General features: G+C 42.2%; 1 protein-coding gene across 1 annotated transcript in view; it reads right to left on the minus strand.

The window, feature by feature from the left end:
• nid2a (nidogen 2a (osteonidogen)) overlaps positions 1 to 27,417 on the minus strand; it is a 129,558-nt gene that overhangs the window by 75,202 nt on the left and 26,939 nt on the right. The window contains exons 5-15 of the mRNA XM_061978517.1: positions 17,985 to 18,086; positions 17,714 to 17,853; positions 10,767 to 10,899; positions 10,349 to 10,690; positions 8,792 to 8,903; positions 5,410 to 5,449; positions 5,006 to 5,115; positions 4,797 to 4,930; positions 4,556 to 4,667; positions 630 to 830; positions 321 to 551 (exon numbers count right to left, since the gene is read on the minus strand). Of these exons, the coding sequence (XP_061834501.1) occupies positions 321 to 551; positions 630 to 830; positions 4,556 to 4,667; positions 4,797 to 4,930; positions 5,006 to 5,115; positions 5,410 to 5,449; positions 8,792 to 8,903; positions 10,349 to 10,690; positions 10,767 to 10,899; positions 17,714 to 17,853; positions 17,985 to 18,086 (1,657 nt within the window). The remainder of the gene's footprint in view (positions 1 to 320; positions 552 to 629; positions 831 to 4,555; positions 4,668 to 4,796; positions 4,931 to 5,005; positions 5,116 to 5,409; positions 5,450 to 8,791; positions 8,904 to 10,348; positions 10,691 to 10,766; positions 10,900 to 17,713; positions 17,854 to 17,984; positions 18,087 to 27,417) is intronic.

Below are 27,417 nucleotides of genomic sequence, written 5' to 3' on the forward strand. Positions count from 1 at the left end.
AGTAGTTTTTCAGTAAATATTTACCCTTACTCAAGTAATTATTTGGATGACTACTTTTTACTTTTATTAGAGTTATATTACTCTAAAGTAATGGCACTCTTACTTGAGTACAACTTTGGGCTACTATACTCAGCTATTCAGTCTGTACCAAACCAAAGGTTCCATATCAAACAATGGGATTACAAATACATACACTAGTAAATGTGTACAATTGTATACAATGGACGAATGTTGATGTAACGAATGCCTGCTATTTCAGCTGTGCATAAGAACGCTAAGTAAACTTAACCCGCCATTCCTAACCCCAGCGGTTGACTCACCTCCGACTGGGCTGATCTTGTTCGTGATGGCGTATCTCAGGATGCGCTCCTCCTTTACATACATGACAAACACTCTCTCCATGGTAATCTGCAGGGTCTCCACAGGGGGAGCCCGGCTGTCATGTCGACAGTCCCTGTAGGTGATGTTTTGCTTCATCTGGAAGGAGAAGGATTCAGATCCTTTGTCCGGCGAGACCACCGTAAACTCCCTCACAGAAGTCGACGTGGCAACTGGAGGCCAATAAGACAGATAACGTTAAAGCTGAAGCACACTTCATGGTAGCTGACTCATTTGGTTATCATAGTTACCTGATGGGTAGTAATGGTAGGTCTCCTTAAAGGGGTCCATAGTCACTTCTGCACCAGGCGATAAGAACGGCACGCTGCCGTTGAGCTTGGTGTCCACGGTGAGGTGGTTGTGGTCATCGAGGCCTCGTCCTGTCTGAGTGATTGACAGTCGCTGATTTCCAGGGTAGAAGATGAGCTCCACATGACGCGTGAACTCCGCTCCTGGTAACAGTAAATATTAATATACATTATTTGTCAGTAAATGCTTCTTTTATCATCTTTATTATACACAAAGTCAGTAAACCTTGGGCCTACAGCTCGTTTTCTCACCTTGAAAAATAAACTAGATTCAATACTAATAAAATGTATTGTTCAATATTACACTACAGTTTTACACATACTGTATTGACCTACGACGGATTGCTGTTCTCATTTTCAATGTACAGACATCTTTATTACTTCAGTTTGTGGCTCGTAAAATTAGACTTCACCGTTAAATGTAATCATTTCAATTGAAAGATTCGCGCTCCTCCTTATGGCCCCGCAGACCCACCACCTGCAGGGGGATCCATGGGAGTCCGATGCTATGCGGACTGGGGAGCAGTCAAAGGCGAGTGCCAAATCTGGTTGTCGTGATATGGAACGTCACCTCTCTAGCAGGGAAGGAGCCCGAGCTTGTGTTTGTGGTCGAGAGATACCGTCTAGATCAGTGGTTCTTAACCTTGTTGGAGGTACCGAACCCCACCAGTTTCATATGCACAGTCACTGAACCCTTCTTTAGTGGGGGGGAGAAAAAAAAAAAAATTCAAATTCAAGACAAAGTTATATGATTTTTTTACTGGTGCACAAAATGTACCGTGCATGAACATCACCTTGTTCAAAGAACAAAACCAACACAGCGCATGAACTCACAACAAAATACACACCTGCAAATCAGTGTGACTTCTGCTGTTGCATTTGAGAGACCAGTTCAGATGTGCATGGCTTCAAATTGGCAAGTGCCACTCTCATGTCATTTTCACAGCAAAGTCTGTTCCTTTTCTTCGTTTTTATGTCCAGCATCCTCGAAAAGGATTGTTCGCAAAGATATGTTGTAACAAATGATATAAAAAATTCCAGGGCTTAACTAATAACTGGATACTTTTCCATTTGTCGACACCAAAATGTTGAGAGCGTTGTTGTTTTGAAGAGTTGCCGTTGAACCTGGCTCTGCTGAATTTCAATGATTTCGTCGAGGTATTCATCATTGACATTTGCTGTCTCAACACCAAACTTGAACGGCTGTCCCACCCATGCTGGATATGACTCTCTTGTAGGGAAATATCCGTCGAGAGACTTTGCAAGCTCATCTAAGTGCGTGGCAATTGTTTGCTTCAGTTCCATGGGTACAGAATTGTCTCCAATTCCAGGCACATCTCGTCGCTCACATGTGCTCCACTGAATGCGCAAGAAGTTTTTGCGTTTGGTCACGTATATAGAAAATTAGAGGGAACATTGTTTGGGGGTATTCATAATACGCCGATAGGGAGAAGTTTTATTTACACGATGAGTCGGGTGTGTCCTGACCTCCGCGGTGGAGGCTCCGCCGAACCCCTGAGGCTGACTAACCGAACCCCAATGGTTAAATCGAACCCAGGTTAAGAACCACTGGTCTAGATACAGTCGGGCTCACCTCAACGCACAGCATAGGCTCTGAAACCAAACTCCTTGAGAGTGGTTGGACTTTGCTCTGTGCTGGAGTTTCTGCGGGGAATAGGCAGCGAGCATGTTATTAGTGCCCCGGTTTGGCGCCTGTGTTGACATCATCCCCAGTGAACGAGAGGGTTATCTCCCTACTCCTTCGGATTGGGGGACAGGCTCTGACTGTGGTTTGCACGTGCACGCCAAATGGCATTTTGTAGTACACAGCCTTCTTGGGGACGCAGGGGGAGTGTTGCAAGGCGTCCTCTCGGGGACTCGTTTAGCTGGGTAACTTCAGCGCTCACGTTGGCAGTAACAGCAAAACCTAGAGGGGTGTGAGGAACGGCCTGCCCGATCTGAATCAGAGTGATGTTCTGTTATTGGACTTCTGTTCAAGTCTAAGTGTGCGCACAAGTGCACGTGGCACCGAGCACACTAGGGTGCAGGTCAATGATCGACTTTGTAGTGGTATCATCAGATGTGCAACCGCATGTCTTGGACACTCGGGTGAAGAAAGGGTTGAGCTGTCAACTGTCAACTGGTGAGTTGGATCAGGTGGTGGGGCAGGATGCCGAACAGACCTGGCAGGCCCAAACGTTCTACCAAACATGGCTTGCTTGTGGGACTCCCGTAGCAGCTAACAGGTCCCAAAAGGCCTAGCAAGCCGCGGCCTCTGTGGTGGTGGAAGCAAAAACTTGAGCATTGGAGGAGTTCAGGGAGACCATGACCAGCGTTATACCCTCGCTAGCGTACTGGAGGTGGCATGGTATTTTACTCAACCAGTCCATATGTGTTTTGTGGATTTGAAGAAGGCATTCAATTGTGTCTTTCGCAGTGGCCTGTGTGGGGTGCTCCAGGAGAACGGGGTCCAGAGTCCGTTGCTATGGGCCATTTGGTCCTTGTACAATCGGAGCAGGTGTCTGGTTCCCATTGCCAATAGGAAGTCAAACATATTCACAGTGGATGTTGGACTCGGCCAGGGCTGGCCTTTGCCACCGGTCCTGTTCATGAGCTGTATGGACCGAATTTCTAGGCGCAGTCATGGTGTGTTGGATTTCCAGTTTGGTGGCTAAAGGATCACATCTCTACTTTTTGCAGATGATGTGGTCCTGTTGGCATCATCAGGCTGTGACCTCCAGCGTTCGCTGGGGTGGAGTGTGAAGCTGCTGGGATGAATATGAATATAAATATGAAGCCCCCCCTGGGTTGGGAGTGAGTTTCTGCCTCAAGTGAAGGAGTATTTTGGGGTCTCATTCACAGGTAAGAGACAAATGGAGGGTGATATTGATAGGTGGATTGGTGCAGTGTCGGCAGTGATGCAGTCACTGTCGGCAGTGATGCAGTCACTGTGAGAAGAAGGAGCTCTAGATTTACCGGTCAGTCTAAGTTCCTACCCTCACTTATGGTCACAAGCTATGGGTGACGAGGTCGCGAATACAAGCGGCAGAAATTAGTTTACTCCTCAGTATGTCTGGGATCACCCTTAGAGATTACGAGCTCGGTCATCTGGAAGAGGCTCAGAGTAGAGCCGCTGCTCCTTCACGTCGAGAAGAGCAAGGAGGGCATCTGCTACGGATGCCTCCTGGACACCTCCCCGATGAGGTGTTTCAGGCATGTCCAGCCGGGAGGAAGCTTTGGGGAAGACCGAGGACACGCTGGAGAGATTTTGTCTCACAGCTGGCCTCAGAATGCCTCATTGTCCCCCGGGTGGAACTAGAAGAGGTGGCCGGGGACAGGGAAGTCCGGGCGTCTCTGCTTAGACGGCTGTCCCCCCATCCCAGACTCGGATAAGCAGCAGAAATGGATGGATGGATGCTTCTCCTTATCCTAATTGCACTTGTTTTAAATGTACAATAGTACTTAAAAAATAAAAACTATTAAAATGGCCACATTAGTGGAGGTCACTCCTGTTACATTCAGTCCTGTTACTCAAATGAGTCGTTTTCATCTTAGAGACATTGTACAACAATCAAATAAAGTTGCCTGAGATGGACCAAATCACATTTTAAGTAGTGCAATATGTGTATTACCATAGTTATAGTTGAACAATGAGAAAGTTATTTTGAGAGAAATAAAAGAATGGCTCATATACAAATATATTGAAATATTAAATTAAAAGAAATAAAAAAAATTGAAAATGATTTATTTACAATTTACAGTGTATATTAAATGTATACATTTTTTCAGAAAATAATTCTACAGTAAATGCATATTTTTTTCTCATGCGTCTTGACTTCAGGTTACATGTTCAGGGTTGTTTTTTGTACCTGTAGTTTTGAATCCGGCTTGGCTATTGGGCAGCTCCAGAGCAAACAGCCATCCAAACAGCTCTCCAATTGGTGCAGCCGGCATCAAGGCCCAACCCACTGGCTCAGGGATCTAACCAATTACATGAAGCCCAGCAGAGAAACCAGGTAATGAAATATATATGATGGCAATTTTTTGAAAAATTAGATAATATTTTGCTGGTTTTCAGTATGCATAAAAACACTAAGAAAATATTTCTACCTCGCTGACGGCTGTGTACGCCCTCCCGTCTCCCACCACGATGTAAGCGTGGAGATCGATTTGGTTGAGCTCCACGGGGGTCATACCCACTATCACCGTCCCGCTGAGCTTGCCACTGACACGTTGGGGGGCCGCTGAAGACCAGAAACAAGATTTGAAAAGAGTCCACGCTAGTTGTGTTCTCAAAAATATGACAAGAGAGGACTTACCCTTGGGCAGACAATGACGGCCATTTCCGTAAAATCCAGGTTGACAGTGACAGCAGAAGCCTGTAGCGTAGTCAGAACAAAATGCATTCTGGGAACACTGCTGCTGGAACCTACAACAAATAGCATGGATTTCCAATGACTATTGTGTTATACAGTCTTTTATTGATCCTTTCATTTAGAATGTGCATTGTTCTCTTATTTAACCAATATTCTTATCTTATTTACATGACAGCATGTCATTGCTGTCTGTATATGAGGAGCTATCCCATTCATTAAATTACCCATATATATTTTGACTTTGTGGATTATTTAGCAGCCGTTCTACTGTTATCTATTGAAATGCAACAAGAAGAGTGATTGCAACACTGAAACACTAAAAAATGTCATTGAAATCAACAGCCTACCTGGCACATGTTTCCTTGTTCTCAGTGGTGTACTGGATCACTGATAAGTGACAAAAAAAAAGATATTTGTCATATTAGTCATACATTGATGTATTGTTTATGTACATTGCGTTAAAAGTGTTGCTTTGATGCTTGCTTATGACCGTGATGAGTTTTTAAGAGTTTTTTATTGTTCTTCATTCAAAATAAGACTGGATACACAGAAAGGAGAATGCTGCAAGAACATGCTGGAAGTAGTTTGTAGAGAACACACACACACACACACACATACACACACACACACACACACAAACACACACACACACACATGATAGCAACCTGTCTCAAGTACACTTAAAATAAAAAACTGGTAAGTGTTTTTAATTGGGATCCTCGTGTTACGACGTTTCGTGTTACGACGTTTCGTGTTACGACGTTTCGTGTTACGACGTTTCGTGTTACGACGTTTCATATTACGACGTTTCGTATTACAACGTTTCGTATCATGACGTTTCGTGTTACGACGTTTTGTGTTCCGACGTTTTTGTTACGACGTTTTGTGTTACGACGTTTTATGTTACGTTTTGTGTTACAATGTTTAGCATTACAATTTTCGCGTTGTGATGTTTTGCGTTATGATTTTTCTCATTATGATATTTCGCATTTTGGGCTATGTTTTTTGACGTTACAGTTCACGTAGCGGCATTTCATGTTACAACATTTCGCAGTACGCTGTTTTTTCATACGCTGTTTAGTGTTATGTTTCATGTTCCGTTACACGTTCCGTTTTTTTTGTGCTGCAATGTTTGTGTGGCGACGTTTTGGGTTACCACGTTTCAGGTTACGGCGTTTCACTAACATGTTTGCCGCTACGACGTTCCGTGTTACAATGTTTTGTGTTCTCATGTCTCATGGTTACATTATTTCATGGTTATTACTCCATTCCATAAATTATCAATACTGCACAAAAACAAAAAGAAAACTAGTTTATAGTCAAAGATTACATAGTCGCATGTCCCTATACTGAGAAAGGACATAATCTTGTTTATTGTGTGTGACCCGAAGATGGAGAAAGGAAAAGTGCAAATAAAAAAAGTATTTAATATTGATCAAGCAGGTGCAAACAGAGCAGGAATGAGGACAGAAAATGAACATACGTGAGCTGAAAAGACTTGGACTTAGACAAACTTTAATGATCCACAAGGGAAATTGTTCAACACAGTAGCTCAGTTACAATGATGGAAAGTGTAAGGATGGAAAGTACAATGCAGGTATAAATAGACTAATATAGCGATAAAAAAATCTAACATATATACGAATATATACATAATATGTGTACAGAATAATATATATACAGATATATATAAGAAGACGTAAGGAAAAACAGAAGATGCAGCGTGATACAAAGAATACAGAATCATCCTAAGTGTATAAAACAAGCAATTGCAGGAACAAACTGGCACAGGTTAAGGACAGTCTGACTCGATCCACCACAAAGAACCAGCCAGCCCAATCTTCTTCTAATTCTTGTTTTTGTTTTATGGTGGCTGGCGCTCAAAAGGAATGCACCTCAGGAGAAATCCTCCTGAATACTCATCAGTGACAAAGTGATGACACTAGGTTCAAGAAGTCTCCAGAGGAACCATTCCAGACAGGTGAGCATCCTGATTGCTAATCACCAACAGGTGAGGCACTAACGCTCTCAAGTAAGGGTCAAGTAACTGCCTCGCGCGTCACACAGGAAGCATTATGTCAAAATAGAATGGAAATCAATACAAAACTCAGGAATAAACACTAACAAGTCAAAAGAGTTGTGGGGAGTGCGATAATTTTTTTCCGTTAACTTTTTTTCCTTCATAATGTCTCCTAAGTGTGAGGCAGATTTATGTGATGGCAGTATACTTAAAACAAAAGGAAAGTAATGAGTTACATTCAGTCCTTTTACTCAAAGGAGTCGTTTTCATCTTAGAGACATTGTACAAAAATAAAATAAAGCTTCCCGCGACCCCGAAGGGAATAAGCGGTAAAAAATGGATGGATGGATGCCTGAGATGGACCAAATCACATTTTAAGTAGTGCAATATGTGTATTACCATACTTATAGTTGAACAATGAGAAAGTTATTTTGAGAAAAATAAAAAGAATGGCTCATATACAAATATATTGAAATATTAAATTAAAAGAAATAACAAAAAACAAAAATTATTTATTTACAATTTACAGTGTATATTAAATGTATACATTTTTTCAGAAAATAATTCTACAGTAAATGCATATTTTGTTCTCATGCGTCTTGACTTCAGGTTGGCAGTATACTTAAAACAAAAGGTAAGTAATGAGAAATGAAACCTGGTAAAATGTTCAGAAATCAATATTGGCGGCATGCCCGGTCAAAGCCAGACTTTTCTCTTTTTTACTGTTTCATGTCATTCTTGTATTTCATATTTTATTACTGTAATGTATATGTACTTCATGTGTTTTGTGTAGTGTCACTGACTTGGGTGTAGCTCAGCTATAAGTACGAATTTAGAACTCCACTTACATCACCATCATAGGAACGGAACTCATGCGCTGACTGAGGACGTTTTGCATGCTCGTGTCATGTCTGTAGCCCAGCTCACTTTTATTTTGGTCAGGTTCTGTTTTCTGTCTGCCGTTTCCTGTCCCCTGCTCTGTTTGCAAGGCTGACAGGGCAGCGGAACCAAGCAGGTGGACGCAATCAGCATATCGTTACGTTTTATAAGCACTGTGTCCTCGCCAAGAAGACGACAGATTATTCATCATGATTTTCCTGTGTTGATTAGCGTTCTCTATTCTGTAATTATTTGTTTGGATGCTGCCAGCTGCCATGCTCAGTCTTGTTCTTTAGTTTCTGAATGTGCAGTCGTTTTTTGGTTGTTGTTTTTTAACCTTACTTAGGGGTACGATTTGTGTTCTACTTTTGACTATTGTTTCGTCTGCGTCTTCCTGAACTGCCCCATTGCTCCGCTCCTTGTATGCTTTGTTTTCCTGGCTGGCCTTAGGACGACTTTTGTGTCCGCACAGTCAGGCTATTTTGTTCATTTATTTTTAAAAGTACAAGGTTACTTTTTTGATAAATAGAGACGAAGGCACAACAGTGGAACTTGTTACGTTATTAGAGTAAGAGAAAAGGCTTTGTACCGTTCCCAAGTCAGAAAAAAATATATTTTCAGTTTTATTTAAGGCAAGGGACATTAGGACACACATGCATGCAGATGACTAACACTCACACACACACACACACACAAACACACTTGGGAGCTGCACAACAGCAGTATTGTAATGCAGCTGCAGAGGGCGAGTAAATGGTTCCCCTCTCAGCCATAACCTTCTCACACGGCGCAAGCATACATTTTTTGTGTACAGTAGGTATTTGTCTTACCTCCTGTGTCAAAGTCAATGTCATCTTCGTCCACACTGACAACATGACCCCCAGGGGAAAGTGGGGGCTGGTTTCTGTGAGAGGGGTACAGGTCTACCACCTCCACAGGAACCTACGAGAGGCAAGAAAAACTAAGTTTATATCTGAAAAAGCTTCCAGAAGCAGATGTTAAGCGGCGACCAACTTGACATCTACCAAATCTGATCTTTATCCTTGGGACCATATTTTTGAACGGATCTAGCTTTTTACAGTATTGTTTGATGTACTATTCCACAAATATAGGAGAGAAGAAATCAGCTAGTTTTTATTCAAGATTACTTGTTCTTGACCAATATTGCCACCGCTACGTTGAACATTTCTGCCAGTGGGTGCTCGGGCGGGCGGTAAATCTGACGCTACTTTTCTGAGCATGCACGGTTTTTGCTTGGTGGTGAGAAAGAAGTTGCCATCTATCCCACGTGGGTGCTCGGCATTGTCCGTGGGTGCTCGGGCCCGGCGCCTACGCTGGTATGCATTTGCTTTGAGTAATATCAACATGAAAAAGCTCAAACACTTTATATTTATTTTCTATTAGGTATGTGTTACGGCTCAAGCTCTTGCCGCCACACAGCCTGCCTGCCTCCTGCCTCTGGACACGCCTACGGGCGTTCCTCTCCTGCTGCGGCAATCAACACACCTGCCGCTGATGAGAGCTCCTTGTCCATCATAAGCCAGCGTGTCCTGCATTCCAGTGCCAGAACATAGTTACTTGTCTTCATACAGTAAGCCCTACACGTCTCTAGCTCTACTCGCCTATGTGCTTCCTTGTTCTCAGTGTTCCCCCCCCCTCTGTGCTTATTGTGTCCTGCCCTGTGTCGTCACCCTGCAGTTCCTCTTCGTTCCCTGGATTCGTGCTGTGTCTCTCGTCTCCCCGGATTTCCCCTTGTCTTCTTGCTGCCTCCCTGGATTTCGACACCTCGCCTGGTCACGGACTCTGACGCCTCGCTCCTGCACCTGACCTCTTGCTTGCCCACGGACCTCCGAGCCTGCCTTGCCCCTTCTGGACTTCCGCACCTCTCACAACACGCACCTTCAACATTGTACGGTAAAACTCACCAGCGAGACGCACCACATAGTCACATTATACACGTTTGGATTTATTACACACGTCAGTTTATTATATTAATAAATACGCCTCAGGCTAAAGGACGCCCCTGCCTCAGTGCCGTACGCAACAGTATGGATGCATTCTTATTTTGATCATTTTCTAATTTACAAATTGTTATCTATTTTTTTTTCTATTTTAGACTTACCTGCGTGCAATTTATATGCTTTAAAAATGTCTAAACAGTTGAAACACAAATTAAGCAGTTTTGTTTTGCATTTTGTTCTCTTACCCAAAGTGAACCAAACAGTGCCCTAACTCTAGTGAAAATATTATGCTCCCCTGAAGGATTTCCCACAACATGACTCGAGGTATGATTTTTTTTTTATCATTTCAAAAATCACCAAAAAAACAACTCCAGGATTTGTGTGGTTCATTATTGGCTTATCATGATTATTATTATGAATAGTTACCTGAGGTTTCTGCCCATGCGACCGCTGATCCCCTCCATCTGGGATCATATCTCTACGAGGATGAGGAAGGTACTGGCTTTCGACACTCTCTGAACTGTGTCTGGGTTCAGAGGTCAAAGGTAAGTCTTGGCCCCTATGTGAGGCCTGTCGAGCCGAGTCCTCGGACGCTGACGAAGGAGGGTTCGAACTTCTTGGCTGAAGGGATTCATTAGCGAGCTCTGGCTGGAATTCCAGATCTTCACCAGTCAGAGGGTAATCCTCCTCTTCCTCTTCGTTAGCAGGGTCAAAGTTACTGCTGTCTGTGTACTCTTCAAAGTCGCTGTACTCGGGTGTGGTGGTGTCCTGGCAGGAAAAAACACGCAGACGTTAATGTGAATGATGTTGTATGAAACATGAATGAATGACAAAGAGAAATTACCAGGGGCAAGGCATGTTCTCTTGGTGGCAATGTAGAAAGGAGACCACTACTAGACGCAGGCACGATGTTTTCAAAAGAATAGTAGTTCCCGGTGTGGAAAAGCCAAACGCCTGGAGTTCCCGTGTTGCCAGCCCTTCAACGGACCAAACATCAAACCGTTACTTGAGTCCAGAGGGGATGTGTAGCTTCTTGACCTAATGCTGCTCGCCACATTTCCATCACTAGTACTTCGCTTTGATAGAGTGCACATATTTTGTGAGGGGACCAAAACAACGATACACTAGGTGTGTAACAAAAAGCCAAAAACACGATTCGGCACATACATCATCGTTACCTTGGTACATACTGTAAGGGAACAAAATGTAAAATATAAAACTGCTGAGCTTTTGTGTAAACTTCTTTCATGATCCATGATTTTTCATGCTTAAACATAAACTGCTGCTGGCAGGTTATTCTGTCATAAATGAAATACAAAATAAACATATGGATATAGAATGAAAGGAGCGATCAAATTACAGCGATTCCATTATGTGGCTATTAGTGACCGCACGGAATAACCCAAACCACAGAATACCTCAATTCAAGCGTGTCGAGAGAGGAATCGTGCCGTGCTTGGCTTTTTAAAGCATATTCTACATGTTTTTTCCTCTAAATTAGGTTAAATCAAGTTTTATTTGTGTGCAGTGGAACATGGATATAACAACACCTCTATTTGCGACCTTTTCGGTCTACAAATCTTTAGATCGAAACAAATATGCCTCTGTGTGAGCACAATGTCTCGGCTTACGAGCACTTCATTCGTTTATTCATTCATTCATTCATTTTGTGTGCCTATGAAAACCTTATCGAGGCTGCCATTTTGGCTCAGAAATATGAAAGAAAAATTACCACAAATGCAACCATTATAAAAAAGGACGTTTATATGGTTGCTGAATTTGCCAAAGGGGTTAAATATATCTCCAAGGACAGAAAGAAAGTGCATGACCAGGGAGAAAAGCTGTTCCTCGTATGGTTGATTGAGAAGCAGCTAGCGGGTAATAGCATTTCCGAGGCTACCATTTACAAAATGTTTTGCCATTTACAGTACAGGCCAAAACCTTGGACACACCTTCTCCTCATTCAATGCGTTTTCTTTATTTACATTGTAGTTTGTCACGGAAGGCATCAAAACTATGAATGAACACATCCTTAAAAAAAGGTGAAAAACTGAAAACATGTTTTATATTCTAGTTTCTTCAAAATAGCCACCCTTTGCTCTGATTACTGCTTTGCACATTCTTGGCATTCTCTCGATGAGATTCATGTACACCTGTGAAGTGAAAACCATTTCAGGTGACCACCTCTTGAAGCTCATCGAGAGAATACCAAGAGTGTGCAAAGCAGTAATCAGACCAAAGGGTGGCTATTTTGAAAAAACTATATTGTAAAACATGTTTTCAGTTATTTCACCTTTTTTTGTTAAGTACATAACTCCACATGTGTTCATTCATAGCTTTTGATGCCTTCAGTGACAATCTACAATATAAATAGTCATGAAAATAAAGAAAATGCATTGAATGAGAAGGTGTGTCCAAACTTTTGGCCTGTACTGTATATAGCGACTTAATATCCAAAAGTGACCAGTGTGGAACCAGCACGGAAGAACAATAAAGGCAAGCTGTGGGTTGACGGCAAAGTTTAAAAAGAAGACCTCGGCATTCACAGGGTGGTGCAGCCTGGTGAAGCGCTAGCTTCCAACAAAGCTGCAAGTTTATCAAGCACAGAGGTGGGTAGAGTAGCCAGAAATGGTACTCAAGTAAGAGTACTGTTACTTTAGAGATTTATTACTCAAGTAAAAGTAAGGAGTAGTCACCCAAATATTTACTTGAGTAAAAGTAAAAAGTATGTTGTGAAAAAACTACTCAAGTACTGAGTAACTGATGAGTAACCTGTTCGTTTAATGATGACGGCAACAAATGCACAAAAACATAAAAATAGCAATGAGCAAATTCAGAGCCAGGAATATCTCTTAAGCAACTAAAACAATAATATATATTAAATAATAATACATTAACATAAAAAAATTAAGGCAAATTGAGCCACAATAACTTAACAGCACCATAGGCTCAGTAGGCAGAGATTACAAAGGAAAATATCAAGTTGGCCTTTACGCAAACCATAAACTCTGATAGGTGTGGGCTGCACCTGGGAACACACTGTGCATTTCTGATTGGTGTTTCTATGCATGCGTGTGTGTGTGTGTGTGTGTGTGCGACCGTGCGCGTGTGTGTGTATCTGTCTGTCTATGAGGCTGCAGTGCGTTAATAAATGTCCCCACACGATGTACATTTGACAGTGATTCATAGCAGGAAAGCTAACATCAGCCTACGGTGACAGCCAAAATATCTACTAACGTTACTTACCGCGATGTGCTTCCTCAAATTTGACGTTGAGTTCATGTAAGCTTAAGCTTGTTGTTGTTTGCCGCTGAAACTTTATGTGCAGTTAATCATGTGACCGCCTGGCTCTGTTTGATTGGTGAAACGGAGTCAAACGTCACCAGTGACTGCATTTGATTGGTGAAACAAAGTCAAACGTCACCAGTAACTGCATCTGATTGGTGAAACGGAGTCAAACGTCACCAGTGACTGCATTTGATTGGTGAAACGGATTCAAACGTCACCAGTGACTGTATTTGATTGGTGAAACGCACGCATGCGATAGATCCTACTTTGAAGGTCTGTCTGACAAACCAAAACAAACAAAGCCTGCATTAACAGATCGATAAAAATCAATAGCGAGTAGCGAGCTGAATGTAGATAAATGGAGCGGAGTAAAAGTAGCGTTTCTTCTTTATAAATATACTCAAGTAAAAGTAAAAGTATGTTGCATTAAAACTACTCTTAGAAGTACACTTTATCCCAAAAGTTACTCAAGTAGATGTAACGGAGTAAATGTAGCGCGTTACTACCCATCTCTGATAAAGCACTTTGAGGATTTTATCGGCGAAGGGGGCTTCGACCGCAGCAAGTTTTTAACGGTGATGAGAACGGGCATTTTTGGTGGAAAAAGATGCTGCGCTTATATTGAAGGGACAATTAGGACACAAACCAATGAAGGATCGCCTCACACTGCAAGTTTGTGCTAACGCTAGCGGTGACTAAGGTGAAGCCACTGTTTTTTTGGCACAAATATTGACAGAGACAAGGACACAAGGTAAACATGATTCTCCTTTGTTGTTTTTTATGTTATGGAGAGCACGGACGGCAAAGGGACTTTTGTGTGTGTGCACACATTGACAGTAAAGCATGTCGGTGTTGTTTGGATAATAGGAACTGTGGAGGGGGCGTGGCCTGCGGGCCTGCAGCGAAGCCGGGTGTGCCAGGACCTGCCTCGAAGTCAACGACAGGTGCGTAGATGGCCCAGGTGGGCCTTATTATCTAATCACCTGTCGCTCTGTTTAAGCAGCAGCCGAGGAGAAGAGGTTGTTGGAGCTGGCGTCACAGCCGCAAAAGACACTTGCTGGAAAGCAACCCACAGATTTAAAAAAAAAATAAAACTGTATTGAATCATGAAACGGGCTCGCATGTAAATGCTTGGTGGTCTGGAGGACCCACTGGAAGGCAACTTCCACAGAACATTTTTGAGCCATTACCCCCTTGTTATGTTTGTTTGATATATATACAGTATACACATTATTGTGTCTTCAAAGTGTGCTTTTTTTTTTTTAATAAAATAGGGACTTTTGTCAAGGCTAAAACCAATTATTCATGTTTACAATGTTTCGTATGGCGTACTCTGTTTGCAAACCATGTTCAAGAACCAATTAAGTTCGTAAATCGAGGTTGCACTGTATGTTGTATTCACTGACGTCATGTCCGGTTCATTAACAATGTGAGGCTCGAAGTGGTGGGCCAGCGAGCGTTTGTTGTCATATCGTTCTGGGTGGCATTTTGCCTTTCTTGAAGAAAAACGCCATATGCTTGCGTTGTTTTAGGCTGTTCAAATCGCAAAAAGGATACTAGTTTTTTCAGAGTTCCTCGAGAGGTAATCAAGGAGGGCAAAACATGTCAAGGTTTTACCATAGATGATGAGAAAAGTGGCACGCACTCCAGTCCATGAACTTTGTAAAATGTTTGTCTGATATGCCTTTAACATTTAGTATTTTCCATTTAGGTATTATCTTGATATTATTTGTATTTCTTAAAGGGGAACATTGTCACCAGACCTACGTAAGCGTCAATATATACCTTGATGTTGCAGAAAAAAGACCATATATTTTTTTAACCGATTTTCGAACTCTAAATGGGTGAATTTTGGCGAATTAAACGCCTTTCTATTATTCGCTCTCGGAGCGATGACGTCACAACGTGACGTCACATCGGGAAGCAATCCGCCATTTTCTCAAACACATTACAAACACCGAGTCAAATCAGCTCTGTTATTTTCCGTTTTTTCGACTGTTTTCCGTACCTTGGAGACATCATGCCTCGTCGGTGTGTTGTCGGAGGGTGTAACAACACGAACAGGGATGGATTCAAGTTGCACCAGTGGCCCAAAGATGCGAAAGTGGCAAGAAATTAGACGTTTGTTCCGCACACTTTACCGACGAAAGCTATGCTACGACAGAGATGGCAATAATGTGTGGATATCCTGCGACACTCAAAGCAGATGCATTTCCAACTGGACTGGACAGATCAGCTTTCAGGAAAAGAGAGCGGATGAGGGTATGTCTACAGAATATATTAATTGATGAAAACTGGGCTGTCTGCACTCTCAAAGTGCATGTTGTTGCCAAATGTATTTCATATGCTGTAAACCTAGTTCATAGTTGTTAGTTTCCTTTAATGCCAAACAAACACATACCAATCGTTGGTTAGAAGGCGATCGCCGAATTCGTCCTCGCTTTCTCCTGTGTCGCTGGCTGTCGTGTCGTTTTCGTCGGTTTCGCTTGCATACGGTTCAAACCGATATGGCTCAATAGCTTCAGTTTCTTCAATTTCGTTTTCGCTACCTGCGTCCACACTACAACCATCCGTTTCAATACATGCGTAATCTGTTGAATCGCTTAAGCCGCTGAAATCCGAGTCTGAATCCGAGCTAATGTCGCTATACCTTGCTGTTCTAACCGCCATGTTTGTTTGAATTGGCATCACTATGTGACGTCACAGGAAAATGGACGGGTGTATATAACGATGGTTAAAATCAGGCACTATGAAGATTTTTTTTTAGGGATATTGCGTGATGAGTAAAATTTTGATTTTTTTTTTCGAAAAATAAAATAAGCCACTGGAAACTGATTTTTAATGGTTTTAACCCTTCTGAAATTGTGATAATGTTCCCCTTTAAAACGCATGTTTGCTACGAGTGTTATGTACAGCACCAACTCTTCGAGTTGAAATAAAATACATCAAATGTGAGCGAAACCTAAAAGAGTTAAGCTTTTACCAAAGGCAGCAATCATAAATGAATCTTTCAGCACATACACAATGTTGAGACAGGTTTTTTCTGAGGTGATACTTGGTGAAACATTTTTGAGAATGACTGGTCTAGAGCAGTGTTTTTCAACCTTTTTTGAGCCGAGGCACATTTTTTTCATCGAAAAAATCCTGAGGCACACCACCAGCAGGAAATGTTAAAAATGAAACTCAATAGCTATGTATTGACAATATAAAGTCGTTCTCATGAAATACCTGACGCAATTGTTCGATATGAAATTAAACTAAAACCATAACCATTCATCACGAATTACTATTTACATGGTTACTCTGCCGATCTCCAGACAGCACAGGCACTCAACAACTGCACATTATTTGCGGATTACAATCAGTGGTTTGCGAAAAATATATATACATTTTTTACAATGCTTAGAAGACCCGATGTTGCCATCATTACTGATGATGGTGAAATTGCATAATTTCCCACGGCACACCAGACAATATGCCGCGGGCACAGTGGTTGAAAAACACTGGTCTAGAGTAGGCACTAAAGCCTGGTTTATGCTCCTACGTTGAAGCACCTCTGTACGCTACGTCTACTCGCTCCTTCCCCTCCAAACACGCTGGTGTAGCCTCCAAAAGAATCATCCATGTAGTACATTACTTCCTGTATGTACAGTTTTAGAGTAGTTCTGAGGGCGCAGAACCCACCTCTGCGAATGCCTTCTCCTCTGATTTCGGATCAACATTTGCAATAAAAGTGACTTTTAGAACTCATCAATTAGTTCCAGCTCCATTAACACTGTCTCACTTTACTGTAATTACTATGATGTGTTTGCAACGAAGGAAGCGAACAAGCTAAATAGTTGACGAGAGTTAACTCTTTAAAAAAACATCACAGAATTGCATTTGTGCACACAATACAACTATAAAATAGTAAATTATATTTATATAGCGCTTTTCTCTAGTGACTCAAAGCGCTTTACATTGTGACACCCAATATCTAAGTTACATTTTTAAACAAGTGTGGGTGGCACTGGGAGCAGGTGGGTAAAGTGTCTTGCCCAAGGACACAACAGCAGTGACTAGGTTGGCAGAAACGGGGATCGAACCTGGAACCCTCAAGTTGCTGGCACGGCCACTCTACCAACCGAACTATACCACCCCAAAATAAAGACGATATCAAAGGGGTCGGAGTACCGTAGTTAAAGTTAAAGTACCAATGATTGTCACACACACACTAGGTGTAGTGAAATTTGTCCTCTGCATTTGACCCATCCCCTTGTTTACCCCCCTGGGAGGTGAGGGGAGCAGTGGGGAGCAGTGGGCAGCAGCGGTGGCCGCGCCCGGGAATCATTTTTGGGGATTTAACCCCCAATTCCAATACTATACCAATTCCATAGTGAATAGGTATAGACAGTCTTGAGCGTCTCAAGACTTTTGCCTGTGTAATTTTGTACGTTCTCTCCATTTTCCACACCATGAACACGCATGTGTAGACAAATGTATGGCTACAAGAAGTGCACTAACTGGTAGAGACGTTTGATACTCTGCTGATCGCCGGTCACGCTGTAGTGAGGTCCCTCGGTTCGGGAAAAAATCAGATACGTTACTTCGCCTCTGCTGAATCCGACTCGAGCAGGAAGCTCGATCTCCACATTATATGACTCCTGGGGGAAGAAGAAAACAATGTAAAGTTGTGTTCACAGGCGGTGTGGGGGCTGCGCCGCTATGATGCTAAGCATCTGCATGCAGGCATGTGCAGCGAAAACAAGCACTTCCTTGTTTCTGCTGCGTTTACCTTGGGTCTCGTCCCAAAGAAGTTCAGGCCACCCTCCGGGTAGAGGAAGAGAACGTACGAGTCGATTTCATCATATCCTATCACAGCCTGGAAGGTGTTGACCTGTACAGAGGGAGCGATTGAGCACTTGGACAAAAACTACGCCGATATTACATTGCCCTAACATAGTGATTAAATCATATCACCATTCTTTTACTTTAAAATCTGATGGTGTTGTGTAAAGAATACCGTATAGTGTTCTCTAAAAGCCAAGAAAAAATAAATACAGTGAAGTACAGATTACAGTTACGAACGCCTCTATTTGCGACCCTATCCTTATATGAACCTTTACACCAGGGGTGTCAAACTCAAATACAGAGGGGGCCAAAATTTAAAACTGAACAAAGCCGCGGGCCAAGGTTGAACAAATTAACCTTTTTAATAGGGACCCAAACAAGTTTTGCATTAAATATTGAACAAGCAAGGTTTATATAACGTTATAGTGACATGCAAAATAGAGTTTCAAATAATAATAATAATAATAAAAAAATATCAATGGCATATCAAATACAATTTAAACAAAAATTGAATGCCTCTTTTCTATTTGCAGCCTTCTGAGGTAAATATCAACATTAACTTTTTCCACAGGCTAATAAATTTGAAAATAAAATAATGAATAAACCAACCATTCAGGACTTTAAACTGCTCAGTTAGCAACACACTGATCTAATCTGATGTGCCCAAGCCAGATACCTGGCATCTTTTCTTGGATGCTAGTTCATTAATGTCGGGGCTCAGGCTTTGAGCTGAGGCAACCTTCATTATCGAACGAAGGTGTTCATCAGTCATTATATCTCGTATTCCACGGTCTTGGGGGCGTGCCTTACAGGCACTGCCTTTAACGTCCTCTACGAGCTGACGTCACGTCCGCTTTTCATCCATTCTAACAACGTGCCCGCCCAGTCACAAAATATGAGCGGCTCCTGTACGCACACACACGTAAATGCAAAGCATACTTCATCTTCAGCGATACAGTTTACACTGAGAGTGGCCGTATAAGCAACTTTAACATTGTTCGAAATATACGCCACACTGTAAATCCACACCAAACAAGAATGACAAACACATTTTGGGAGAACATCCGCACAGTAACACAACATAAACACAACAGAACAAATACCCAGAACCCTTTGCAGCACTAACTCTTCCGGGACGCTACAATATACACCCCCGCTACCTCCAACCCCCCCACCCCACACACACACACACACACACACACACACACATACACACACTTTGTAGCGTCAGGTTCCAGGTGTTGTGCCGGATAATGCACCCCCGGCGTAGAATGCACCCCCTAACGGGAGTGTTATATCAACTAAAGCCCACACTTAAAGTTTCCACGTGCAAGATTGAATGTATTTGAAAAAGTTATTTAATAAGAAGCCAAAAGTGCAAAAAGAATAATGTTCGTGTTGGAGGAGTTGTGAATGAATGAAATATGAAATCCGTGCTGCAGTCGCTGCTGGGCCACAACATTAGGTACACCTGCAGACTGCAGCACGGATTTCATATTTCACAACTCCAAATTTGGCCCGCTGGCCAGAGTTTGACTCCCATGCTTTACATTGAGCCAAATATGCCTCTGTGTGCAACCCGTGTCTCGGTGTATTAATGCTTCATTCATCCATTCATTCATTTTGCATGCCGACTGAAGCCATCGGGGGCTGCCATTATGATTACATCGCTTACTGTACATGCAGGCACGGCCAAATTAAAGAGGCAGGGCCTCCTAAGGCCATGTCTGCACTAAGTCGTTTAACCCCTTAAACAAATATTTATTTAGCCTAAGCCCCGTTTCAGCCACACTAAACCAGCGTTTAAGGTCCACCTCCTCGGACAAATTTTTACACGGGTAAGTCAGCCGTATAATTCCTGAATCTCCGGCACTTAGCTTTGTATGGACTCATTGATCGTTTACAAAGTGACTACGGAGAGGAAGTGACGCCAGATAGACCGCGCTCCACACAGGAAGAGACATCAGAAAGAACACGCCACAGCCAGCTTCATAACAAAGATGGAGGCGGATCATCCAGACATGCCTGTGTTTCTCATTCTTCTACATGTACAGGCGCTTTTGGAAATCACACATGAATACCTTAAGTGAAGGAAACACGCGATTGCAGCTATTTCGGATACCACAGATCTCAGACGGCAAGAGAACTTTCAAATGTTTGGGTCAGCTGTGAGTCTATTTACCGAAAAACTTTGTCCCTTGCTCCCATGGATGTGATACAGGCAGTGTGTGACTACAAATATTGCTTTATGGATGTGACTGTGAAATGGCCAGGCAGCGTGCATGATGTCTGCATATTCGCTAACTCCGCCATTAGCGCGCAGCTGAAAGATGGAACCATCACCTTGTGTCCTAAACAACTGCTGGAAGATGAAGATCCGGTCCCTTTTTTTATTTTGGGTGACCCAGCTTAACCCCTGACGCCATATCTCACGAAAAAAATACCCCAACGGCGGAGTCAACCCACAATAACAATACTTTGGGTATTCTCTGTCTAAATTAATTGTTGTACAATGTTCTTTATCGCATTGTCTACGTTCTCATGTCGATTAACGATTTGATTAACACAGCACACTAGATTCTAGTTAATTGAAATACCACAACACTGGATATTGTTCAAAGGAGATACATTTTAATTTAAAAACGTGCACACAAAACAGCAAACAAATGTAAAATGCACAGCAAACTATTTACAATATAGCTCTTTTAAATAACTTCACAGAGAAGTAAAGTCATCTACTGGGGAGATTGGAGTAGATGGACGCTCAAGTGTTTTTTCCGCGCATGCATACTAGGTCACGTTGCGCCGACGGACGGAGGGGCCGGGGGTCTTAAACGGTGGCATTGTTGTGTGTGGACACGGATAAGGTTAGGTGGGATTTACCCTGGATAACCTTATCCGGGGCCTATGTCACATCCTGTGTACATACTGTTCACACGGACACACACATTTCGAAGAGCTTTGACGGCAAGCAACACTTCTGACGTGTTTATTTTCACAACTGTCATACCTGTGGCAGAGATTACTTTGTGTGATCAGAAACGCCTTAAAAGTGTCAAAACTCTCACAGTCTCACTGTACAGCTTCACAACTACTTTGAGCTAGTGTTTTAGCTACTCAGCCAACAAAACTTGTGTGTGTGCGTGTGTGTGTGTGTGTGTGTGTGTGTGTGTGTGTGTGTGTGTGTGTGTGTGTGTGTGTGTGTGGGTGTGGGTGTGGGTGTGTGTGTGTGTGTTGACATCTAAGCTTGCTGTAATGTTATTGTGTTGTTTGGTTAAAAAAATGATTGTTAAGCCTTTACCCCCTTGTTATGTTGGATATATAGATGTATGTATGTATATATGTACATGTGTGTGTATATATATGTTTATATATCAGTGTTGTGCCGTCAGGGCCAGCAAGGCCTTCTCTGCTGGCCTAACATAACCAGAAATCATGATCATAATTAAAGATAAAAGTATTTTTTTATTTACTTTCCCTAAATATCTAAAAGTATTCATATTCTCTTCATTTCATATTATGCTCCTTCCAGTGCTGTTGATTTTAGGTTAGAGTTTTTGTATCCAATCAGAATTCAGCTAGCTTATGTTGCCATGCTGTACCAAATCTGCCTGTCTGTGCACTGTCAGTGAAGGACACACAGAGTTGATAGACAATTGCGATAGCCAATCAGATCACGATTTGTTGTCAGTAAGGCATTTTAGCTGGCCTTACGTTGTGATTGGATACTCACTTGGGACTCCGAAGTGAGTATCCAGTCACAAGTTGCGAAAACAGGAAGTGGCACCGGAGCCATACGAGCCATAGGAAGTCACAGAAAACTCAACGGTACTCACAAAGAAGGAGAGCAACATGTTGATTAGGTGGCAGGTATATATTTGCAAGGCCATTTTCAAGAAGGATATTTATGAGAAACTACATCTTGTGAGACGAGGCCGGCCAACACGGGACGCTATCCCGGCGGTCAAATGGTTTGCCCGCGACTTTCACACGAATCAACCGACTACGACCAACTACAAGCGGTACCACTTGCTTATACAGTATCGAATGGGTCCTAAAAATTGTGAGTTCAAATATTTTATTTCTTAATTTTTTCATATTTCATTTGTATTATACAAGTCTTTTAATTTTGACAGTACCACGTAAGAAATGTTTTAAAGGGGAACATTATCACCAGACCTATGTAAGCGTCAATATATACCTTGATGTTGCAGAAAAAAGACCATATATTTTTTTAACCGATTTCCGAACTCTAAATGGGTGAATTCTGTCGAATTAAACGCCTTCCTATTATTCGCTCTTGGAGCGATGACGTCACAACGTGACGTCACATCGGGAAGCAATCCGCCATTTTCTCACTTTCGTCGGTGTGTTGTCGGAGGGTGTAACAACACGAACAGGGACGGATTCAAGTTGCACTAGTGGCCCAAAGATGCGAAAGTGGCAAGAAATTGGACGAAATTTGTTCAAAATACGAGGCTGTGGGGAAAGCCGACGAAATGGTCAGTCGTTTGTTCCGCACTTTACCGACGAAAGCTATGCTACGACAGAGATGGCAAGAATGTGTGGATATCCTGTGACACTCAAAGCAGATGCTGACATCAACTCTAAAACTGGACAGATCAGCTTTCAGGAAAAGAGAGCGGATGAGGGTATGTCTACAGAATATATTAATTGATGAAAACTTTATTTATTACTCGCGGTTTTACGTAAATTATTATACATAAACTGTGTTTACCAATAATTTAGCTTAAAAACATTTAAATGCAGACAGCCCTGAAATGGGCTGTCTGCACTCTCAAAGTGCATGTTGTTGCCAAATGTATTTCATATGCTGTAAACCTAGTTCATAGTTGTTAGTTTCCTTTAATGCCAAACAAACACATACCAATCGTTGGTTAGAAGGCGATCGCCGAATTCGTCCTCGCTTTCTCCCGTGTCGTTGGCTGTCGTGTCGTTTTCGTCGGTTTCGCTTGCATACGGTTCACACCGATATGGCTCAATAGCTTCAGTTTCTTCTTCAATTTTGTTTTCGCTACCTGCCTCCACACTACAACCATCCGTTTCAATACATGCGTAATCTGTTGAATCGCTTAAGCCGCTGAAATCCGAGTCTGAATCCGAGCTAATGTCGCTATATCTTGCCGTTCTATCCGCCATGTTTGTTTGTATTGGCATCACTGTGTGACGTCACAGGAAAATGGACGGGTGTATATAACGATGGTTAAAATCAGGCACTTTGAAGCTTTTTTTAGGGATATTGCGTGATGGGTAAAATTTTGAAAAAAACTTTGAAAAATAAAATAAGCCACTGGGAACTGATTTTTAATGGTTTTAACCCTTCTGAAATTGTGATAATGTTCCCCTTTAATTGCTGAAGCGGGTTTATAAAATTTTAAATGCGCCGAAAAATAGGCTGTTTTGTACACTGTTGAGGGGATTCAATGCTAGTAGTGTGCAAGTGTGTTTCTGTATAGTATCTCCAACCGTGTTCATGTGGTGACATCAATTACGGTATTTTGAGAGTTGAAGTCGGACTACGGAGGACATCACTAAAGGCCTAGGTGAGAAACAAAGCAGGCATGTCAAACATCCTCATGCTTTTTGTAAGATGTGTAATAGCGTGGACGAAATTACATTAGCCAGCATGAAAAATGATGGACCCCATAATTGTGTTTTTGCTTTCATTTCCACTTCTGTGTATAACAGGGACCACCCAAAAGGGACCATGTATGTATTGGAATCTATATCTCAGTGTATGAAACGCTTCAACAAAGAATGTTCATAGTCGAATCGGATTCGTTAGATTTTGCCCAAAATTAACGATCAGTCGAATCTATGGCATTGTGGGGGTTTTATTTAGAGCGAAAAAGGCATGTAGTACGATAGAACAGTGGTTCTTAACCTTGTTGGAGGTACCGAACCCCACCAGTTTCATATGCGCATTCACCGAACCCTTCTTTAGTGAAAAATAAAATGTTTTTTTTTTTTTAATTCAAGACAAAGTTATATGTTTTTGGTAACACTTTAGTATGGGGAACATATTCTAAGTAAGAAAGACTCAATTTAGAGTTATTTGGACACTAGGGGAACATATTCTAAGTAATAAAGACTTAATTTAGAGTTATTTGGTTAGGGTTAGGGTCAGGGTTAGAGGGTTAGGGTTACAATAAGGCCATGCCGAATAAGGCATTAATAAGTACTTAATAATGACTAGTTAAGAGCCAAAATGTTACTAATTTGCATGTTAATAAGCAACTAATTAATGGTGAATATGTTCCCCATAGTAAAGTGTTACCATGTTTTTTTACTGGTGCATAAAATGAACCGTGCATGAACATCCCCTTGTTCAAACAACAAAGCCAACACAGTGCATAAACTCGCAACAAATTACACACCTGCAAACCAGTCAAATGTTGCCGTATCCGTAATACGCCGATAGGGAGAAGTTTGTATTTACACGATGAGTCGGGTGTGTTTTGACCTCCGCCGAACCCCTGAGGCCGACTCACCGAACCCCTAGGGTTCGATCGAACCCAGGTTAAGAACCACTGCAATAGAATGACTGGTCTCTGAGTGTATAAGTAACATCAAATGGATGTAAACATAGCCCGTGCAAAAAAGTTAAAAGTAATTCAGTCCTTCATTGAAAATAACCAAAAAACACATCTCATTTGCAACTTTTTCCAACTCAAAAGGCTAAAACAGTCGGATGAACAAATAAACACAGTAGAGATTCAATAGTTTAGTGGGGTCCTTGGCTTTGGCAAAGCCCCGAGAAGACTTGACTAAATTGAGGAAGTAAAAGTCGTAACAAAGTTAAAGAACCTGCTGAAGGATCATTAACTTTGCCAGAGGAGAGCAGTGAGGGAGGCCTCCTGCCCAAGCAAACTACACCTTCAGGGCGAGTCTAATTTCAGGCTAGTCTCACCGGGGCCGGAAATGGGTTTTGGCCCACTCACGGCACAAGGTGTCGAGCACCGCGTCCTTCATCCTGAAACATCCTCCCGACACACCCGCTGTACACGTGGGGTCTCAAGTATTTAACTCGCCTCCCTCCGATGGAGGGAGGAGGGGGATTTAATGTCCGACAGTTTGACTGCGAGGTTGATAATTGAATCAGACTTCTCTTAATTGAATGGTTGAATATTCTTAAACACCCGTAGCTCAGTGATTAGTGACCCTGTCTCGTATTGCAAATAATCTCCACTTGCAAACACGGTTTGGGGGGAAACATGAGAGGAGGACTGTGAGTGATTCCATGTGACACACACACACTTACACACACATACACACACACACATACTGGTTATCACATGAAATGGGGACCAGGTTTTTGATCATCACTTGTGGGGACCACCCTTTCTACAGGTTGTGGAGGCACAAAAAAAATGAGGTAAAATGGCCGCTGCCCAGTTAGCTCATACACGTCTTTAAATCTCTGGATTGATGTAGTAATGTGCTGATCATTCTTACTGGGGACCCTGGGGGAAAAGAGTTAATATGGTTCATGGGGACCAAATTTAAATAATTTTGCATAATTCACACAAATTTGTACGTGACTACTGAGGATCATCCATCCATCCATCCATTTTCTACCGCTTATTCTCTTTGCGGTCGCTGGAGCCTATCTCAACTACAATCGAGCGGAAGGCGGGGTACACCCTGGACAAGTCGCCACCTCATCGCAGGGCCAACACAGATAGACAGACAACATTCACACTCACATTCACACACTAGGGCCAATTTAGTGTTGCCAATCAACCTATCCCCAGGTGCATGTCTTTGGAGGTGGGAGGAAGCCGGAGTACCCGGAGGGAACCCACGCAGTCAAGGGGAGAACATGCAAACTCCACACAGAAATATCCCGAGCCCGGGATTGAACCCAAGATGACTCAGGACCTTTGTATTGTGAGGCAGACGCACTAACCCCTCTTCCCGTGCTGCCTACTGAGGACCATTTAAAAAAAATAAATAATTCAAATTAAATATGAAATGATCCTCAGAATACAGCACTACAGCTGTCCTCTTATAAGTTTCACCACTTAAATGTTAAAGCAAATCCTGCATCTTCTGTGACATTACTGAAAACTGCTATTTAGCAGTAATAAAGTTGTCTGCAACTCCAACTAAGGATGGACAATTCTGAATGTGAATCATACTTTAAGGTAACAATGTTTTATAATCATGCTGTATGAAAATGACATCCTAAGGAACACTAAACCAGAACTAAACCTCACACTCAAACCAACCAGTAAACATGTTTTATGGGCCAAAGCTTAAAAATCACTTAGGCATCTTCAGAATGGATCTGACTATCATTTAAAAAGGTTTCCCTTTAGGGGACCTGTTTTTTTGTCCCCATACCGTCAGAGGTCCCCTAAAGGTGACTGTGTAAACAGAGCGATGTCCCCATTAAGAAAGCATTGCCAGAACACACACACACACACACACACACACACACACACACACACACTCACACACACACACACACACACACACACACAATTCCAAAGCTCGATGTTGATGTGCACAGCTGTCTTTCTGAGGGTGCACACATCTCTCAAGGGAATCATCAAGTCATGCATGCTTGCAGCAGACATGCTTGTAAAGTGTACCCACACACACACATCCAGATGTCTCCTCACCTATATTCATTAACCTTATATTGTGTTGTTATTTACAAACACCTTTAAACCATCTTCTGTCTTGTAAAGGATAAAAGAAGACTTTTGCAGCTTCTAGGCTCATTTTAACTAGAGGGGGTTAGAGAGTCTTTTAGGGGGTGCCCATCAATCTGTTTTTGCTTTGTCTTTAGGCCGTGTTCACGTGAACACAGACACTTTGAAAACGCCTCTCCAGTGTTATGACCGTTTCCATAAGTACAAAAAAAACGTTGTTTTCAGCACAAACCCGTTCAAGATTAGACAAACAAACACTGTACAGGGTTACAGAAGAGGAACGCTGATGGTTCCACACTATGGCGCCCTGTAAAAGGTGGGAAAAAGCTAGACCCGGAGGATGAGTTAAAAAAAAGTTAATCTTAGGCCCTGTTTACACTAAACCGGACAAGGTTATCCAGAGTAAATACCACCTAACCTTATCCATGTCCACACACAACAATGCCACTGTTTAAGACCCCCGCACCCCTCCGTCTGCCGGCGGAAAATGCGCACGTCATAGTCACCTCCAGTGTTGCTTTGTGTGCAAGTTCTTAAATGTAACTTATCTAAACAATATCCAGTGATGTGGTATTTCAATTAACTGGAATCCAGTGTGCCCTATTGTAGTGAATCACACCTGATGCATCATAAATTAATAAATTTTTTATTGGACACGAAAGTACACAATTTGACAAAGAACATTTGACAACAATC

The sequence above is a fragment of the Nerophis lumbriciformis genome, linkage group LG01 (genome assembly GCF_033978685.3).
Source record: "Nerophis lumbriciformis linkage group LG01, RoL_Nlum_v2.1, whole genome shotgun sequence".
Lineage (NCBI taxonomy): Eukaryota > Metazoa > Chordata > Actinopteri > Syngnathiformes > Syngnathidae > Nerophis > Nerophis lumbriciformis.